At 38.0% G+C, this 20,582-nt stretch overlaps 3 protein-coding genes across 4 annotated transcripts; 2 read left to right on the plus strand and 1 right to left on the minus strand.

Annotated features, from left to right (window-relative positions):
- The first annotated feature begins 679 nt into the window (after positions 1 to 679).
- Positions 680 to 2,283, plus strand: LOC131431790 (protein C1orf43 homolog). 2 transcript variants are annotated; one of them, XM_058597677.1, is made up of 6 exons: positions 680 to 1,021; positions 1,086 to 1,257; positions 1,327 to 1,456; positions 1,513 to 1,599; positions 1,653 to 1,930; positions 2,147 to 2,283. In XM_058597677.1, the coding sequence occupies exons 1-6, from the start codon at positions 821 to 823 to the stop codon at positions 2,179 to 2,181; spliced, it is 903 nt and encodes a 300-aa protein (XP_058453660.1). In that variant the 5' UTR covers positions 680 to 820; the 3' UTR covers positions 2,182 to 2,283. The 2 variants fall into 2 exon arrangements, with proteins under 2 accessions (XP_058453660.1, XP_058453661.1); XM_058597678.1 differs by having other exon boundaries at positions 2,166 to 2,283.
- A 490-nt stretch (positions 2,284 to 2,773) lies between these two features.
- Positions 2,774 to 9,892, plus strand: LOC131428686 (uncharacterized). Its single transcript, XM_058592734.1, has 3 exons — positions 2,774 to 3,137; positions 3,191 to 9,453; positions 9,521 to 9,892. Exon 2 carries the CDS (start codon positions 3,289 to 3,291, stop codon positions 9,268 to 9,270), a length of 5,982 nt encoding a protein of 1,993 aa, XP_058448717.1. The 5' UTR covers positions 2,774 to 3,137; positions 3,191 to 3,288; the 3' UTR covers positions 9,271 to 9,453; positions 9,521 to 9,892.
- Positions 9,893 to 12,763: 2,871 nt separating this feature from the next.
- On the minus strand, positions 12,764 to 15,986 carry LOC131430789 (uncharacterized). The gene is made up of 2 exons (XM_058595997.1): positions 15,777 to 15,986; positions 12,764 to 13,251 (listed from the first exon to the last, which is right to left on the minus strand). The coding sequence occupies exons 1-2, from the start codon at positions 15,824 to 15,826 to the stop codon at positions 13,152 to 13,154; spliced, it is 150 nt and encodes a 49-aa protein (XP_058451980.1). The 5' UTR covers positions 15,827 to 15,986; the 3' UTR covers positions 12,764 to 13,151.
- Between the last annotated feature and the right edge of the window lie 4,596 nt (positions 15,987 to 20,582).

Genomic DNA, 20,582 nt, shown 5'->3' on the forward strand with positions numbered 1-20,582 from the left:
CAAAAGGGCGTAAAAGCAAGTGACAGTTTCTCTTTAATCACTCTCTCTTTCGATTATTGTGATGTGATTAAAAAGATTTTCTTAGATATCACTATTCTGTTTGAAAGTCGAAAGTTTCGGGTATCATTTCATGCAAAGAGTTGAGTGATAAACGTGGAAACCGCTTGGTAATTATTAGAAGAAAAAGTAAACAAAGAGAAACTGTCACTTGCTTATACGCCCTAATAAAAAATCAACCGAGATATGCATGTTTCATTATAATGCTTTCTTAATACTGAGTAATTCGTTATGTTCATGTAACACAATTCTGTTCTCACCTATACGCAGGAATGCCAGGTTCACAGATTAATCTGTGTTTCACAGATTTTCAATTTTCTGCACAGATTTTGAAAATGAGATTTTCGAAGATTTGTGAAAATGATCACAGATTTTCACAGATTCTGGGAAAAATCACAGATTTTTGAAATCGAGCACAGCTTAGCACACAGAGCGTACGAGGAAAAAGGTACATAGCGTGTTGGTAGTGATGCCTGTTTTTTTTGCTCACAAAATTGATTTTGATCTGCTATTATGATACGGGAAACGAGCACAGATTTTCACAGACAGGTTTTTGGATTGATCACAGATTTAATAAAAAATGACCTGGCATCCCTGCTATACGCCTACAGTGTAAATAATTTAATGTCAATCTGCTTTTGTCCATTCGCAATGGTGTTAAAATGTAAACATTGTAGTATATACTTATCGATTTTTGGCTTGAAAATCTACTAGAACGAGCTAGTGTTTAGTTTAATGGATTGAAATTTGTTATAATAGATTGATGTTTGAAAAGATTACCAAAGACCCTCCTATCACATCTGGCAAGATGGAAGAACTATCCGGTGTGATGATTGTTATAATCATCGGGGGTGGAGTTCTAGCAGTCACAATTTGTTTTATCATTGCAAAACGGCAAATCGTTCGATTTACTCTTCGACAGCGACGGGGTCCTCACGTAGCTGTTGGACATGATGCAAAAAAGGTACGCCAAAAATATTCAGAAAAAACTAAGGTTCGTTCTATTTGTTACAAAACTTTTTTTATAGTCCATTAAAAAAGAAATTGAGAGACGCATTGATTGTATAAATAAAATATACTTCGAGCCAAAGTTATTGTGGGATGACAAAAAAGATGGGGAAAAGTATATACTTCAACCAGATTCGGTTTTGCCTCCTTACTATTACCGAATGAAAGCCATGGACGATGTCAAAGAACTCGGTATGTCGAAAAATCACTTTAGATGAAACTTACTATTCTAATTACGTTTCCTTTAAAAAAATTGCGAAGAGAAAGAAATCACAAAACAAGACGGTTCTACCAGACATCCACAAGATAGCTTGAGAGCATTTTTGTTGACAACGTTAGCAGCTCCGCTGAACGGTGCAGGACAGAGATTAATTCATCAGTTTTGTGATATGTACGTTTATGTTGATAGACGTACAATTTCAACTAACTTATTTTCATATCTGTTAGGTACGAACATGCAAGACATGATCCAAATGAGTTTGGCGAAGAGGAGTACCAAGCTTATCAAAGACTGCTAAAGAAAATTAGTGACGCGTAAGTGACGTATTCCATGTATTAGCTGATTTCAATTTAAATCTAAATTGTAGAGCCAAAATGTTGAAATCATTCACGAATAGTCGTAAATCATCGCCCAGTCGAACTCCTGTGAAAAAACAAAGTAAGATGCAATCATTACTGGACCCTTCTCGCCTGAGACCTCCACCGATGAGCGCAGGAGGAGGTGGCATTGGGGGAGACACAGGTAACCAGAATGCACGACTGAACCTTTCACTCGGTGTTCATCTACAGCAACAGCAGCTTCAACAACAAGAAGAACTGTCGGAGAACGAAATCCTGAGTATTTCACAATATCATGGCGAAACAGGTTAGAGCAGAGCATTCTGTATTTTCCTTAGCTTTTGATTTAGCAAAATATTTTTCCACTTTCAATGCCATTTAATTCTCACTCTATGTAATTGATCTAATGCTTGAGTGCTTACATTTTGCGAACAGTGGCTTACAAGGATGCCTATTTTCTTTCTAATCTTTCTCTCTGTATGCTTTTTCGGCTTTTCCTCTTTCTCTGTTTCATTTTCTAAAGAAACCTTTGCCATACACAGGTCTTTCAAAAATTGATATGGTTTGATAACGTATAAAACTAGGAATTCTAGAAAACTGTCTTCTAGAATAATGATGGTAGCATCGGTAATATATAAAATAAAGATAACCAGATAATGACCGAGCTCTCATTTGATATCGGATGACATGACTTGAACATCTGGGAATCGTTTCCGTAAAACATGATATTAAAAGGGGGTTTTCTGTCTCCAAAGAATGCACGATGTTTGGCTAAATTACGTTTCTGTTCCTTTATGCTGGTATCATTGTTGGCGGAGTGAGTCCAAATACACGAACTTGTCAATCACCTCGATATCGTCACCGTTTATCAATATTCGGGGTGGAAGCGTATTCTACAGAGCCACTTTCTCCTGTATTTTGTTGTCGACGCATCCATAGCCAGTCCGATCCGCTTAACTTCGGTTTTCGGTCCGATGTATGTTTTCTTCATCATCTCAAAGCTGGGTTGTAGAAGATCGTGTCGATCTTCGACCAACCGATTCGAATGGTACACCACAAAAATGCTCACAATTATTGTATAGCCTTTCTATATGCGCAGTTCATGCAGAATTCTTATTACAGTTCATTTCAATTGTTTGATATCTGTGACGGCGAGTATCCCTCGTCAGCAGAAATCACTGATCGTGAAGAGTGAAGTCTACATCGGTCATCGGAGTGATAAACAGACAGGTGACAGATCGGAAAAGAATAGGAACGAAAGAGAGAAAAAAAAGCGTGCCTGATTTGAGACGATAGTGGTGTTGAAATATAAAACTTATTACTAGTTAAAATAAAACTGAACTAACCTACATACTAGTTAAAATTGAATTATTGTAACGTAAGTTGAATTGAGTTGTTATATAAATCTAAAAAACATTGTACCTAATATTATATTGAATTTATAGTTAATCTAACCATAATATTAATCATATGGTCGACAGAGGAATAAGTGGTGAAGAAAAACTGAAAAATTTGTAAGTTCAATGAAATCAAAATTATAATTTTGTAATATGAGTATAAATTATAGCTAAAGCGTTCACACAACTTGGATAGTGTCGTGTTTAAGGACGTCTGAGAAATTCCGGTAACATTCTTTAGAAATTTTTCATCATAACCTCAATCGACATGGAATATACAGATGAAGCTAACCCAACATCGGAACACAATTGTAGACTATGTAAGCGACCAGACATAGCCGAAGATATGGTGGCTTGCGATGCCTGTCATTCTTGGTTTCATTACACTTGCGCTAATGTTGACACAAGTGTTAAAGACCGCGACTGGCAATGTGTATCCTGTGCACCAAAAAACAAATCCGATCAGGCGAAAAATACTGGTGCAATCAAGAAGCAATTAATGGTGCCCAGCGGGACAGACAAAAAATCAATCGCAGCAAGTAAAACAAGTTCACGTAGGTCAAAAAAAGTGCTAGTGGACGAAAAAGCTAGCATAACATCTAGTGCCCGAGCTCGCTTAGAACTCGAGTTGCAAATTATTGAGGAGCAAAAACAGATTCAGGAGCTTGAACTTGTTTCTGAAAAAGAGCTACGCGATCGACAGCTGGCTCAAGAAAAGGAGATGCGAGATCGGGAGTTGGCGATAGAACGAAAAAAAATTGCCGAAGACAAAGCATTTGCGGAACGGAAGTTAGCAGAGGAGCGACAATTTCGGATACAACAAATGGCCATTCGGAAACAATCCATGGAAGAGAAGGCGAAAGTAGTACGACAGCTATCACATCATGGTAGTAACAGCCGAACCAGCGTAGCCCCTAGTGAACCAGATTCAGCAGAAAAGGTTACAGAATGGCTGAAAAACAATGGGCAGCAGACTGAGGGACTATTTAAATCCACGTTAGCACCCACTAAAACCACCAACAAAAACAATCTGAAACCCGATGAACGAGTAGCTGGTACATCAGTATCGAACGATAATGAAATATCTGTTATACAAAATTGTGATCTACCAAAGTCGAACGATGCTACTAATCCTTTACTCGCAAAAAACAATAAAATTAGAATGAACTCTGTTTACCCCAATCTCTTTTCCGTTCCACGAGCCCCTCGAATTTCTAATATGCATAATTCATCCCATTGTGAGGAAGATATCATGAGCCGAATTGAAATGAGCGGAGAGTTCGGTCCAAGCAATCGTCAAATTGCCGCTCGGCAAGTTATGGGCAAAGAATTGCCTGTATTCAATGGTGACCCAGAAGAGTGGCCTATATGGATAAGCAATTTTGAACGCTCTACGGCCACGTGTGGGTTCTCGCTAGATGAGAATCTTATTCGCTTGCAGCGATGTTTAAAAGGTCATGCTTTGGAAACGGTTAGAAGTAGACTGCTTTCGCCTGCAAGTGTACCTCATGTGATCAAAACATTACAAATGCGTTATGGTCGTCCAGAGACTCTTATACGAACACTAACTGAAAAAATACGCACACTCGCATCGCCCAAAACGAATGATATGGAAAGCATAATAGAATTTGGGAATGCAGTTGATAATCTAGTTGAGCATTTGAAAAACGCAAAACTGCACGCCCATTTGAATAATCCGTCCCTCTTGCACGATCTTGTTTCAAAGTTACCAGTTGAGTATAGATTACAATGGTCAGCGTTTAAAAGTTCGATACAAGTAGTAGATTTGAGTGCGTTTGGCACATTTATGAGCACCATAGTTGAGCTTGCGTATGAAGTAGTAGATGATATATCTACAGAAAAATTCAGTAAAGCTAAACAGAAAGATCGAGCATATCTACAAACGCACACCGAGTCGCGTACACTCGAAAATTCTCTTAAATTTGAAGAGAATACTACAGAGCGGATGCATCGTAAAGCATGTCCGGTTTGTAAATTTGAGCACAGAATCGTTGACTGCACAGAATTCAAATCGATGACGATCGAAGACCGTGTGATGGCCGTACAACAGAAGTCGTTATGCAGAATGTGTCTCAATTACCATGGCAAGTGGCCCTGCAAAACATGGAAAGGCTGCGGAATCGATGGATGCCGTTTACGCCACCATGCTCTCCTGCATTTTGATACAGCTCGGTCCGTGATTTCTACGAGCCATGTTGACAGGTTTAAAATTGACAACGGTCCATTATTGAGAATTCTTCCTGTAACTCTTTACGGAAAAACCAAAAAACTCGATATATTTGCTTTCGTCGATGAAGGTTCGCAATTAACGCTCTTAGAAGCTGAAATAGCAAATCAACTTTCTATTGATGGACCCATCGAACCGTTAAGCCTACAGTGGACGGGCAACGTAAAAAGAAACGAGTCTAGTTCAAAGAGCGTTTGTGTAGAGATCTCTGGATCCTCGAGGCGCTTTAAGTTGTCCGGAGCTCGAACGGTTGAAAATCTGATGCTTCCTCGTCAATCTATGTGCTATCGAGAATTAGCAGATAAATATCCACATCTTCGTGGACTTCCATTAAACGATTACATTGAAACGGCTCCAAAACTTTTAATTGGACTTGACAATTTGAAACTCATCGTACCACTGAAAGTTCGTGAAGGAGGATGGGGTGAACCAGTAGCGACGAAATGTCGCTTAGGATGGAGTGTATATGGCTGTTCTCGTGGTAAGGCGTTGCAGTCCATGTGTGGGTTTCACACTGGTGGCTGGATCGATCGAGATTCCGAGCTTAATGAACTAGTTCGGGATTTTTTTGCGATGGATAATGCGATGACTACAAATCAACTGAATTTTCCACAGTCTGAAGAGGATATACGAGCTAACTTCATTTTAGAGAATACGACAAAACGATTATCTACAGGAGGATATGAGACAGGGCTTTTGTGGAAAACTGATGAGAGGTCCTTCCCAAACAGTTATGGAATGGCTTACAGGCGTCTCTGTTCGTTAGAGAAAAGATTAAGTAAGGATAAAAGTCTGTACGATAGCGTTCGTCAACAAATCCGGGAGTATCAAGATAAAGAATACGCTAGTTTAGTTAATGAAATTGAAATGAAATCAACCAAATCCGATAAAACTTGGTACTTACCCTTAGGAGTTGTCGTGAATCCAAAAAAACCAACTAAAATCCGTATGATTTGGGATGCCGCAGCAAAAGTGGATGGTGTTTCATTGAATTCTGCCTTGATGAAAGGTCCGGATATGACCACATCCTTACCAGCAGTTCTTTTCAATTTCCGATTATACCGTTACGCATTAACAGGAGACATAAAGGAAATGTTTCATCGCATAAAAATTAGAGAATCAGATCGACAATATCAGCGCTTTTTATGGCGAGATTATCCTGAACAATTTCCTCAAGTGTTCACAATGAACGTGGCAACGTTTGGTTCATCGTGCTCTCCGTGCTCAGCCCAGTACGTTAAGAATAAAAACGCAAATGAGTTCGCTAAAGAATACGCCAAAGCCGCAGAAGCCATTATCAATTTCCACTACGTGGATGATTATTTGGACAGTTTTAGTGCAGTTCAGGAAGCAATCCAATTGGGAAATGAAGTTAAGATGATTCACTCCAAAGGTGGATTCGAATTACGAAACTTTATGTCGAACGAACCAGAGATTGCTAGACGCGTGGGGGCCGAATCAGAGGATGGCTACAAATCACTCGAGTTAGAGAAAGAAGGTATTCAGTCCGTCCTAGGAGTCAAGTGGATCCCAAGAAGCGATGAATTCACATACAACCTGAACTTGAATGCTGGTCTGCAGTATATTCTTCATCCCACATATATTCCGACGAAAAGAGAAGTCCTACGAGTAGTAATGAGTTTGTTTGACCCATTGGGACTCATATCATTCTATTTAGTACACGGTAGAATATTGATGCAGGACATTTGGGCCTCTGGAGCAGATTGGGACGATTATATCAACGAAGAACTATTCCATCGTTGGCGAAAGTGGGTGGAATTACTACCTCTTCTAAACTCACTCCGTATACAGCGTTGTTATTTTCCTGGTGCCACACAAGACACCTATGCATCTCTTCAAATTCACGTATTTGTTGACGCCAGTGAATCGGCATACTCGTCTGCAATTTATTTTCGAATCGAAGACAGAAATGGTCCTTCAATGGCATTGGTAGCAGCGAAATCAAAGGTGGCCCCTTTAAAAATGTTGACAATTCCACGACTTGAGTTGCAGGCGGCTGTTTTAGGATCGAAGCTTTTGCATAACGTACAATCTATGCATCCCGTGAGCGTTGGAAAGCGATTTCTCTGGACGGACTCATTGACAGTGCTAGCGTGGTTACGTTCAGACCCTCGCAAATACAGCCAGTACATCGGGTTTAGAGTCGGCGAGATCCTTTCAATGACAGAGCTACGAGAATGGAGATATGTTCCAAGCAAAATGAATGTTGCGGACGACGCAACGAAGTGGGGATCAGGACCTGAAATAAAAGCAAGTACGAGATGGTTCGTTGGGGCAGAATTCGTATTACTACCTGAATCAAGCTGGCCGCCACTGCCGGAGTCTTTAACTACTACGAAAGAAGAACTACGAAGCTGCAGCGTACACAGCTTACCAAATATACCGTTTCTAAATGTGGATCGTTTTAGTCGATGGGAAAAACTTTTACGCACGCAAGCTTTCATTCATCGCTTTGTTAACAATCTGAAATGCGTGCGCGCAAGGAAACCAAGAGAAACAGGTATACTTACTCAGCGAGAGTTAGTTGAAGCCGAGAGGTCATTGTGGAAACAGGCCCAACAAGAGTTCTACTCTATGGAGATTAGAATCTTACAAAAAACTTGTGGACCGCCTTTGGGACATCACCTTACAGTGTCTAAATCGAGCTCAATGTACAAACACTGGCCATTTATGGATGAATACGGAGTCATTCGTAAACGAGGACGAATCACCGCACCGTGGATACCATACGAAGCTAAATACCCAGCAATTCTCCCACGTCATCATAAAGTTACTTTCCTTATTACAGACTCGTTTCATCGCCACTTCCGTCACGCCAACCAAGAGACTATTGTGAACGAAATGAGACAAAGATTCGAAATATTCAAACTTCGTTCGCTAGTGGCGCGAGTTTCGCGAAACTGTGCATGGTGTAAGATTTATGCAGTTAAACCAAACTCGCCTCCAATGGCTCCCTTGCCCAGGGCACGGTTAACACCATTCATCAGGCCATTTACGTTTGTAGGCCTTGACTATTTCGGTCCAGTCTTAGTGAAAGTTGGCCGAAGTAACGTAAAACGGTGGGTGGCTCTGTTCACCTGCTTGACCATCCGAGCGATTCATATGGAAGTTGTCCACTGTCTTTCAACGAATTCATGTGTAATGGCTATTCGACGCTTTGTGTCTCGAAGAGGAGCACCTGCAGAAATATTTAGCGATAATGGAACTAACTTCCATGGTGCTAACAAACAACTGGAGAAAGAAATACGAGAACGTTCTAAAACATTAGCAGCAATATTTACAAACACTACGACACGGTGGAACTTCAACCCACCCAGTGCCCCTCACATGGGGGGTGTCTGGGAACGAATGGTACGCTCAGTGAAAGTAGCGGTTGGAACAATCTTAGAAGCCCCACGTAAACCAGATGATGAGACTTTGGAGACAATAATAATCGAAGCAGAAGCTATGATCAATACACGGCCATTGACATATATTCCACTGCAGTCAGCTGACGAAGAATCATTAACACCGAATCACTTCCTGCTGGGATGCTCTAGCGGAGTTAAACAGCTACCGACATCTTTCATCGATTCTAAAATGATTCTTCGAAACAGTTGGAAACTGGCACAACACATTATCGACGGATTCTGGAGAAGATGGCTTAAAGAATACTTACCAGTAATATCAAGACGATCAAAATGGTTCGAGAATATCAAAGATGTGGAAGTAGGAGACTTGGTGTTGGTCGTTGATGGAGCGGTAAGGAACCAGTGGACCCGAGGAAGAGTAGAGAAAGTAGTAACAGGTTCGGATGGCAGGGTTCGTCAAGCGTGGGTGCGAACCACAAGTGGAGTGCTACGACGGCCTGTGGTAAAGCTAGCGGTACTTGATGTGTTGCCAGAAGCTGAGCTAGACCGAACACCCACTAATGAATCACGGGTGGGGGGATGTGACGGCGAGTATCCCTCGTCAGCAGAAATCACTGATCGTGAAGAGTGAAGTCTACATCGGTCATCGGAGTGATAAACAGACAGGTGACAGATCGGAAAAGAATAGGAACGAAAGAGAGAAAAAAAAGCGTGCCTGATTTGAGACGATAGTGGTGTTGAAATATAAAACTTATTACTAGTTAAAATAAAACTGAACTAACCTACATACTAGTTAAAATTGAATTATTGTAACGTAAGTTGAATTGAGTTGTTATATAAATCTAAAAAACATTGTACCTAATATTATATTGAATTTATAGTTAATCTAACCATAATATTAATCATATGGTCGACAGAGGAATAAGTGGTGAAGAAAAACTGAAAAATTTGTAAGTTCAATGAAATCAAAATTATAATTTTGTAATATGAGTATAAATTATAGCTAAAGCGTTCACACAACTTGGATAGTGTCGTGTTTAAGGACGTCTGAGAAATTCCGGTAACAATATCTTTACATTGGATCTAATGAATGGTTCGGTTATTTTTTGTGTTTGCTTACTTTTGGTTAAAATTCTGAATTTGAATGGATTTTTGGATTTCATGAAGCAGCATACATTTTAAATTTACGATTAGGATTTTCGGATTTGAATATTTTTCATAGTAATGAGTGCAGAAAATTCGAACCAGTCGTGACTACGGTGCACTATATAAAATGTCTTCATTTCCCGGTTGACCGGAATTACGAGCGTCTTTCGGAGCATTGCATAACCCGTCAAGTCCACCAGGAATAACTCTCGAACGAAATGTATTGGCAGCAAGTGGACATAGTGATATGAAATAATTTTCTTCCTGTAAGTAAACGAAAAGCTTCGAATAGTTCTAATGTTTCGAAAACTTGTGCACCTGTAGTTCATTCCATTCGACGAATCCTTGAACATTTTTTTTCGTTTGGTTAATAAAAAGAAACTTATTGAAAATTTTAATAACTGTTTGACAGTTAGTTTTCACGACAGTCAGTATTTTTAGAAGTTCGGTTATTGGAAAAAAATTTCACCATATGGACGGTACCGTACTCGGCGACTGTTCAGATTTACCGTATAAATTGTTTATCTATTTACAGACTTCTGTAAATGTGTCAACAAAGTTATCTGAACACTTTCATTGCGTTGGTGATAGTTTATTTGGTCACATTCAACAATTTCGTGAGTTAGTTAAGATCTTCGAGATACGCGAGCTGAATTAGGGTATGTTGTTCCTCATGCTTCGATGCCATTTCTCAATTGAGAGCAAATGTGAAAACCAAACTTCACGATAAAATAATCGTTTAAGTCGACTAGTTTTTCATCGTAACACCCTTTATGTAATTACTAATTATTAATTTGATTATTTCCTAATATTAGCAACACATGATTTTATATGAAGATTCACACAAAATCAACGATGTTTTTTTTAATTTTTTTAGGCGCAAAATTATCTTATCATAATTATTATTGTAATTTCAAAACCGCTCACTATGAAATATAACATAATCGGCTTCATCAGAAGAAAATGTAAGCGATTGTTTTAATTTGAAATATATCGCCGTCTCACTCATGATCGTTCTGATGGTAACCCAAAAAAGCATTTTTGTTGCGAGGAAGGTCCAGTGATCTGGAAGCTCGAACGCAAGAGCCCATAAGCGATTGCTGGGCTGCTTGAAGTACTCCTATAGGGGAATGGCTACTTGTTGATCACTTTGCCAAACAATCGTTAAATATTTTACACACATTGAAATCTCAACATGGATATCTGCTCTATGTGTTCTTCTTCTTCTTCTTCACTTCTGGTGGCGTCACCTCACTTGAGATGACGCCGATTGATGGCACAGCGATTTAGCTATATTGCCAGTTAGCTTTCGTTTATAGTCCAATGGACTTTCTTTTCACTGGACTACAAGTGAAACCCTCGCTATGTGACAACGTGGAGTCACCGAAGTACGGATGAAAATCCTTTCTTTCTCGCGAAATACTCGAATTTTCACCGCACTAACACGATACGACGTGTTCACTCGTTGAGGGTTTCACCGGAAGTCCTCTCTATGTGTTAACAATACGAAAAGGTATTTACAAGAAATGCAAGTGACACCTTAGTTCGCGATCTTGACACCGCTGCTATCTTAAAATCGACGAGAATCTGGCTTGGTTTGAAGGAAACAGATACCCAAGTTGTTTTTTCCGATGAAGAAAGTTTTTAGATGGGTTCCCTCGAGGGTACTTTGTAGGGGAAAGTATAATAAAGCACTCCTACTGGCCAAAACATCCCTTTCCTTTTTTAGGTATTCAAAAGTTTTTTAAATACTAACACTATCTTTTCGTAAGATCTTTCTGCTCTGCAAGTTTGGCAGTTGTCGTTTGCTGGAATATATGAAAATAGCATTAGGCAGCTTTTCGATGTAAGGTTTTACCAAAGATTACAATGTCCCATACGATTCATTGAAAGACGTTGGGTCAGTAATCGTGAACCAGTTGGTTCAGTAATGTAATTTTATTGACCCTCCGTTAATAAGCGTCGACTAGTTCCGACAAAATGCCATGGAAACAGTACAAGTTATAGAAAGGAAGCAAACATATTTTTTATTCAGCACATAATGATATCTGACTTTAATCAAAGACATCATATTAACAAGATATCCAGCTCTCACATTTCTCGAACAAATCATTGGCAACATCCTTTTTTGCGAGCATGTCGCCCTCAGGTGAGTTCGCATCGAATCTCATACATAGAAGTAGGGGAGAGAAATGTCAAATTCGTGCGCGCCAAAATAGCAGGGATGCACACCCATACAATTGACATGATATGTTGAATGTGATGCCGTGCGATGGCGTTGCTGAACTGAAGATTGATGTCGCTCCAAGCTGACAGGGTCTGCTTTAATGCTTCATGGGATGAGGCAATAACAAACTAAATAAATTCTAGGCAATAGTTCTAAGTAGTTACTTTCTTATTGTAAGAATCACTGGATATAAGGCAAAATTGCTCAATATCGTTCATACTGTAACTTAATATTTTCCAAACAATCATTGTCATAGTTACGACGCATCCATTGATCAGACGCTTGTTGTTTTGCTTCAAAAAACTGAAACTGACAGTGAACCGAGCTCATCGAGGGGTCCTATTCAAATGATACATAAGAAATCGCAGACTATCTTGAGTTTATCTTTGGTTTTACTTCGACTAAACAACCGTGTAAAACGTCTAATGCTTGGTTGCTACTTAGAAATTAACTTTTAGCAGTGCTAATGCCTCTATTTACAATATAAAAATCCAGAGAAACAAAGCCTCCGGCTCACCGAGCGAATAAAAAAACCGGAGCTACGTAAATGATATTTAATATAATAAAATGATCTTCTCTTAGATCTAATTTGCCTTTCTTTATTTATGCTCCTGTATTGAAAGTAATCACAGTGGTTCCGAGTCCGGTCTTTCTGGGAATTTTTTTACACTGAATTTTATTATGATTTGAACTATAATATTATCAATTTAAATAGGATTTCTTTTCGGAACGATTGATGTATAGAATGCCATTTCCAATCAAACAATTTTATTGAGATTAAATATTCATGTGGTCAATACATCTTATTACAATGCCAATTAATAATTCGACTTCGAAAAATTTAGGAAAAGTGCATGCTGATGAAATGATCTCGATTTTTGAAGTGTGGACCCCATACTGCACTTGAGTTATTCGAGTTGATGTGGTCGTCCTTCTTAGAATTGCCAAATGTAGACCCAATGGGGGAGGGCATTTTCATATTTTGAATTCCTTTGAAATTGGCCGATGTTTTTTCGGGCTGACGGTTAATACCGTTGCCTCCGATGGTACGGGTTTTCGATTTATCTTGAACCATGGTTGGGAGTATGCGTGTGTTCAGTTTACTGAATGGGTGTTGCTGGCACTCAGTTGTAAGCTTGTCAGGGTACGTATTGAATTTGGGTGAGTACTTGAAATTCCAGCGGATTGCCCGAGTTTCCTGTGCGGCTTCCTTTGCGCAGGCTTAGATTGTTGATCAGCCTATGGAAAGAGCAATAAACATGTATTGTGCAAGTGATTAGATTTAGAAAACATGTAATTTCTATTCTAGAAGAATGGTGGAGTAACTAATGTATTTTCTAGCACGGCATACCAATTTGGAGGCATTTTCAAAACAAAAGTTATTGATTCAGTTCGCTTTTACATCTCATCCAAGTCAGTCGACAAAACAAAACCACTTACGTTCGGGACGAAAGAAACCAAATACAGTATTGTGTAGTGAACGATAGAATGACCTCGAAAATGAGTGAACCGAACGAACAAAAGCTACCGCCGGTACGAAAGAATACAATTATTGTTGATTTCAGTCAGTGCAAAATTCGACCTTCGATACGAGAACTTGAAGGTTTGCTTAAGGAGCAAATGCATCTTGACATTAAACGTGTGCATTTACTTCAATGCAATAAGACGAATAATGTTGTTTACATCCAGTTTTATAAAGAGTTGGATACAATTCAATTCGCAAAAGACAATAACAATGTGCACTATGTTGAGCACGAGAACATTAAGTACAACATTCCAGTATATATGGAAGATAGTTCTATAGAAGTGCGTGTGCATGATCTTCCCTCAAGCGTCATCGATCCTTATATTCGTAAAATTATATCCCAATACGAAGAGATTCTTTCTATCGCAAAAGAAAAGTGGAAGAACTTTTTCCCCGGTATTCTAAATGGCGTACGTTTGTTACACATGTGCTTGAAAAGGCCTATACCTTCTTATGTAACTTTCGGTCAGGATACAAGAATCCCGTGCAAATCACTTGTTACCTATGACAATCAGATGGCCACATGTCAATATTGCCAAGAAGCTGTTCATTACGGTAAGTCATGAGATAAACTGGACAAGCAGACAACCACACCAAAGGACAACGGTGCTTCCTTCACACCAACCCCAAGCAATACAGTACACCTGTGAAAGTCACCAACAACAGTGAAGTATCCCCTTCATCGAAACCATCCAACGTAACAAATTTTTTAGCTAAAAACTCAGCTCAATCGGTCACGTAAAGCTTGTACGCAAATAGGCCTGAATAAAAATATCTTTTATAAAAAAAAAGTTATTGATAAAAACAAGTCATTCAAACTCCGAAATATGATTCTACAGATCAAGCACAATTAATTTGCTCATAATGACATTTCTCCTAGCAGTAACCATTTTCAAGATATTTAGACATGAAATTCAAAATACTCAGATATTTGTCTAATTATTTACTCCTATAATGGCTCTGTTAGAAGGCTGTTTTCTTGATTAAACGATTTCGGATTAGTTGTCGTGTTTTAGTTTGATGTGATTCAGCCAAATTGTCGTGATATGCATCCAATGTAATTTTGTGTAGTTCTTTTGTTTTTGAAAACACATATTTCTGTGCAATTTGTTTCGAAAAGGTTGTTTTTAGGGGGATAGCAGGAAATATAGAAATTTTCTTATGTCTTGTGCAAGAATCGGCAATTCGATCGTGTTCCGTAAGGCAAAATCGTTCAAGGAGACTCAAATAGCGAACTTACAGCGAAGGAAAAGTTAAGAAATGCAATGTTGTCAACATGAACAAGAAAGGTGGGGGATTACATCAAGTGCAATCCGAACGTTTCGATTCGGGACGTGGCCAGGAAGGTCATCATCCTGGTTCATCCAGCGGACGATGAAATGAACGGGATTTCACGTCTTCAAGATAAGGACGGCGCCAAACCGCACCGATAAACAGAATAGAGTAGAAAAATCCCGCGCCTGGGTCAAGAAATATTTTTGTTTGCACAGATCACTTAGATCTATCGCATGTTTAGTATTTCGATATTCGCATGGAAGCGCATTTGAACTGTTCCTAAAATCATGTTGATTAAATTTTTATATAGCCAATGTGATTTTTTTAGAGAAGCATATTATCGCTATACAAGATTCATCACTTCAATATTGACTTCCACTGTAAGCTATACTATAAGCAATCCACCAAAAGCTGCAATTATTTGCTTACTGTTTTCGATTTTCACACGAATGTCACAGTAGTGCAGGGCATAAAATGTCTTGGTCACACTAAATATTCAATAAAGAGAAAGTTTAATGCAAACATTGTGCCATTTTTTTAGAACGCGGCTTCAATCTAAAGGTTTGTTAGGACCTGCCAGACGACTTTTAACAAACTTAGAAATAATCATTGCTATTAAATTATATCTGTTGATACAAATTAAATAAATTCAAATTGAACAATTGTTGTGCTGTCTTGCTCCGCAGGTAAAAGTTGTTCATCATTTGCTTACTTGTTGACAGTCAACAAGTGATGCAGCAGACCAAATAATTGCATCATCTTTCCATAAGTTGATCGTTAGTAACATTCAGTTTCCCTGCTGTTATGACTTCACATGGAATTCCATAGGCACTATACTGGTTAGTCGGTGATAAACACATGTAATCTTATGAATTTTGACGATCCTGTTCTAGATCATTCATAGGTCTGGATTTGTCCTAGAATCTCCTACAGTTTTAGGAGTGTTCTTCTCACATTCTCTTACCTTACGGACGGAATGAATTTCAAAGATGCATCCGATTTTACCAATAACATTGACACCAAAATCTTTTCACTACCTCACCAGAAAAATCGATAAAAAATAAACCAAAAATTTTTTAGCACTGCGGACTCCGGACACTTCTGGAATGATACCTGCCGTCCAACATGTAGGTCCTATATATACTCTATTTGGTAAATCTGAAGTTGCGGGCTTGACAACTACAGAAAACATGTTATTCAAAACGAATGAACAGGTTTTCTCGGGGGCTATATGTTTGTTGTGTTTATGCAAATACTACAGAAAGGTATGAAGCACGTGAATACGTTGTGCACGCACTGTGGGATATTGTGGTGATTTTGGTAAAGATTGTTCCAAAATGTTGGTGAAGATCAAGATAAGATTGTTTGAGGGATGAATGTCAAAGTGAGCCTTAATTATTCAACGCCGGGTGACGATAGATGGGTTATGCGACGAATGGAGCTTGTAAGCAGGTATCAACTGGATATTTCTTGTATTGTATATCAGAATACATTGTAGGAATCTGTTGGGTTATAAGTTTACTGAACCTTACTGCAAATATGTACACTCTCCAATGTTTGTACACAGAAAACAAAGCTATGGTATAGCGCCCGTTTCGCATAAGAAACATCTAGCATGACCTTGATTGAATCGGAAGAGTCTGATGCAATAACAGAATAAAATTGGATTTTTGTTCACGGACTTCGACAGTGTTTTTCTACAAACTGAGCGTGTTTTTTGAATTTGTTTGTTCTATTTTGCGGAGTTCCTAGTGTTATTTGTATCGTGAAACTAGTAGCGTAATCGGAAATTGTTGGGAAACGACTGTGAAAGATTCGAAAAAACGATTCCTGCCGTTTGAAAAATGTACTAATCTGTTTGTTTTTTTTTTTGGCATTAAAAATGCCTTACTCTTCACTATATGGGGCCTGGTGTCAATTAAAAGTTTCAAAAATAGTCGCGTAACCTTTTTGTGTCATAATTTTGAACGTTAATAACTCGGTCATTTGTTGATGGATTGTTATAATTTAACAACCAATCGATTCGGAAACTTTTAAATTTAACATGTATGACGACGTCTTTTCAGTATTTCAATAACATACTATTAAAAAAATGGTTGGAATCGACCTATGTTTTCATCCACCAATCCCTGTTGTACAAAATGACGTCAACTTCTTGTTCGGCATAGGAGGCTTTGCGTCATGCATAAAAACGCCGTATCGTATGAAGAGAAATCTATAAATATAGGCTGCACAATATTTCTTTGCCTAGTTGATGTTTGACTGTGAATGAAACAAGTAACTCGTCCAGTGAGCTGATGACTGGATTGTATAAGCGTTCACTTGCTGGATTGTTGCTTTTGCATTATGTGTTGGTGAAATTTCCTGTTGTCTGTGCAACACCGTGGTTACCGATTCTTTCGAAATATCCCATGTATTTAGCAAATTTTTGCCATTAAAAATGCCTTACATTTCGCTTCCCGAGGCTGAGTGTCAATTTAAAACATGAAAAATTAATCGCGTAGCATTTTTCTGTCATAATTTTGAACGCTTATAACGCAGTCATTTGTTGGTGGAACTCAACAAACAATCGATTCGGAAACATTTAACTTAAACTTATGAGACAACGTCATTTGAATATTTCAATTGCATACCATTGGAAAATTGGTTTGAATTGAGTATTTTATTTTGGTTCTCTGGTAACTATCAGGCCAATTTAGAATTATCGGCGATAGATTTTTTGGATCTAATTCGCAGCGCTTGTTTCTCGATGATTTGTTAATGGATTTTCCTCATTTAAATGATTTCAAAGCTTCAATATTGTAAGCTTCAAAATGTTTTAATTTGGCAACGGATCGGTTTGCATACTTAAATCTTCATTCCCATACGAACAAAACGTGACAATGTGACTGAACAAGTTGTTGTCCCACCAGGAATTAAACGCTTCAAAAGATTCAAAATTAAATTCTGAAACTTATCTAAAAGCGGCCTCCTCGGTTTAGTAGTATAAATGAGTTCCACAGGCTCACATATACAGTACAATTAGATGCAATATCGTATAGTTTCAAAGATAAACTCAAAGTAAGCTTACCTGCGATTTTACATGTATCGTTTGAATAGGAACCCTCGTAGAATTTGGTTAACCGCCAGTTTCAATTCAATTATTATTTTCTTCAAAACAATAAGCGTCTGATGGCTACACGCATTGTAACTATGACAATGTTCATTCATGTGTTAATAACATCAAGTTACAATATGAACAAAATTTCGGAATTTTGTTGCGTATCCATTCCGTATATTCCTAATATGACAAAGCGAAAATCAATGTAAGTAACTAAATATTTTATGCGGACTGTTTCACATGTTTTCTTCCTCGTATTGTTGCCATATTATTTACCGACACTTTTGAAGATTATCGACGATTTTGAAGGATTAATAAAACTACACCATTACTGAGATTACTGGTACAACATTCTCTTGGATCGATTAACTGTTTATAAAATTAATAAGTCCACCCAGTGAACGACCATTATTAGGTTAAAACTGGGGGTAAATAAACGATATAAATCAAATCAAATTAATAAGTTTATACGTTTCTCGAAAATTATCATCATAAAATAAAATAGTTTCATTTGTTCAGGTTTAAATCTTTAGGTTGTTTGTATCTAAAATTGAGCTTTCAAGTAACTTTGAAGTGTAGTGAAGTTTAGTGTATCACCATCATTATCATCTTTATTTTTGTATTTATTATGAAGACCCTAGAAACGTTTTATTTTTAATGTTATTGTGCTCGGTCGTGTCTTGAATACAACCCTCTAATTTTTTTAATTTTAATAACGGAATGGATTGGATTTCAGGGAAACTTCGACAGTGTTCGTTAAACCTCGACAGTGTTTTCACAATAAAGAGACCAAGTGGGGCGTCTTTAGAAGTTCAGAAATGTGTTCTGTTCGGTAAAATTCGGAAACTAAAAAAGACATAGTATTTTAATATTTATTATTATGATAAGATCTAGATTTCATCTGCTATGTGTCTTAATATATAAAAAATGATTGCAATTTGTCTTGCTTAATTCTGTTATAATTTACCGTATCTCTAAATATCTAAATATCTCGTATATCTAAGCAATAAACTTCTTTCTGATTTCCTTGCAAAGATTGTAAACTGATATCCAGAAAGTAATCAGTTAATCAGTAATCAGTAATCCAGTTTGTAGAAGATAAATAAATTTTGTTTAAAGATACTGTAGTGAGCCTATGTTCCTATATCTAATGTCAGATTTCGCGAATGACAGTTTCTAACAAACATTTTTCGAAACATTACTCGTTTTTTCTGTTGGCCAGTACGAAACAGCAAAACACATAAAATGTGATAAATTTCAATCATGCAAATGCAACTGCTCAGTCACTACTTTGTAGCAGCTCAAATGAACTTCAAAATTTTTAGGAGTTGCTGGCACATAATTTATGGCTCTGTGGAGGTTTCATTCAGACCTTTATTCTGGAGATCATTGAATAGAATAGTATTTGGAAAGCTTTAAACTGTACATTTGGAAATCTAGAATGACTAATCATGCTCAGTATCAACATACATGTGATTGTTGGTCATTTGAGTGAGAGAGGTTTTGTTTACTCCACAACACAGGTGTCAATTTTTACCTCCTCATTAAAAATCATCCATACTTGTGGGGATTTTCCATTACTTATTTACCATCTTTCAATGCAACCAGAAATAACCAGAAACGTTTTGTGTGACAATCTCATCCCCAATACAGCGAATGGTACACTAGGCAGCCTGGAATAAGGCCTGCTATTTTAATTACTTTAAGGATCAGATCATTGCTGATAGTGATTCAACTCAGTGACTCATAAGCAGTCCGAATCTTGAGAAGTTTAGCAGGCAGAATGATCATTTTTGAGTCAGCATTGTCTTTTGCGGGCAACAATAGCAGTTCTGTTGGAACTGATGAGTCGAAGACTAAACGCATAAGAATAACACATGGGCTGAAAAGTTCCGGGCCTAACAAAGAGAACTCGATTATTTTGGTTCAAAATTAACTTTATTCATCAACGTAATCTCCATCAAGAGCAACGCAATCATTCCGCTCGCCATTCTAATATTTCAATATCACTTTTGTAGCAAGATTTATCTTTTTTCTAGAAATAGGCCATAGTTTCAGCGATAACCTTTTCATTTGTGCGAAATTTCTTACCAGCGAGCATTTTTCCAGGCCTGCAAACAGGCAATAGTCGCTGCACACCAAAAAATTTGAATTTTACTGGTGACTTAATCATACGCTGTAATTCATAAAGACCTAATTTGTCAAATGATGGAGAATCTCATTTGTATTGACTTAATGTTAGATGAGCTTGAATTTTACTGGTTTCGATTGTAACTTGCGTTCTGCTGGCAGGTGCGACTATATGAATTTAAATACACCTTTTACCAGCCAAGCAGATGCATGATTCTGTGGCTCAGTCGATTAACAGACGTACTTGCGATCCAATGATTCTCGGTTTCTCGCGACGGTAGCTTTCTTTCCGGTAGTATTCTTTTTTTTTATTTCAATGAATTTCATGTATGGAGTTTTAGACACAATAGTAAATGTTCTTCCAAGTAAATTTGCGTGAGCTTGAGCGTTTTGATTCCGTAGTGAGTTGATGAATCCATGTTCCATTCATTGTCACATATCGACGCAAAAATTCCGGTCTGTTACTTTTAAACATGATCAAACACTGCTCAGAATCATCAACACGTTCTCGTTTTTGGTCAAAAATGAGCAAATGCGGTA

Source organism: Malaya genurostris, chromosome 2 (assembly GCF_030247185.1).
Source record: "Malaya genurostris strain Urasoe2022 chromosome 2, Malgen_1.1, whole genome shotgun sequence".
NCBI classification, from domain to species: domain Eukaryota; kingdom Metazoa; phylum Arthropoda; class Insecta; order Diptera; family Culicidae; genus Malaya; species Malaya genurostris.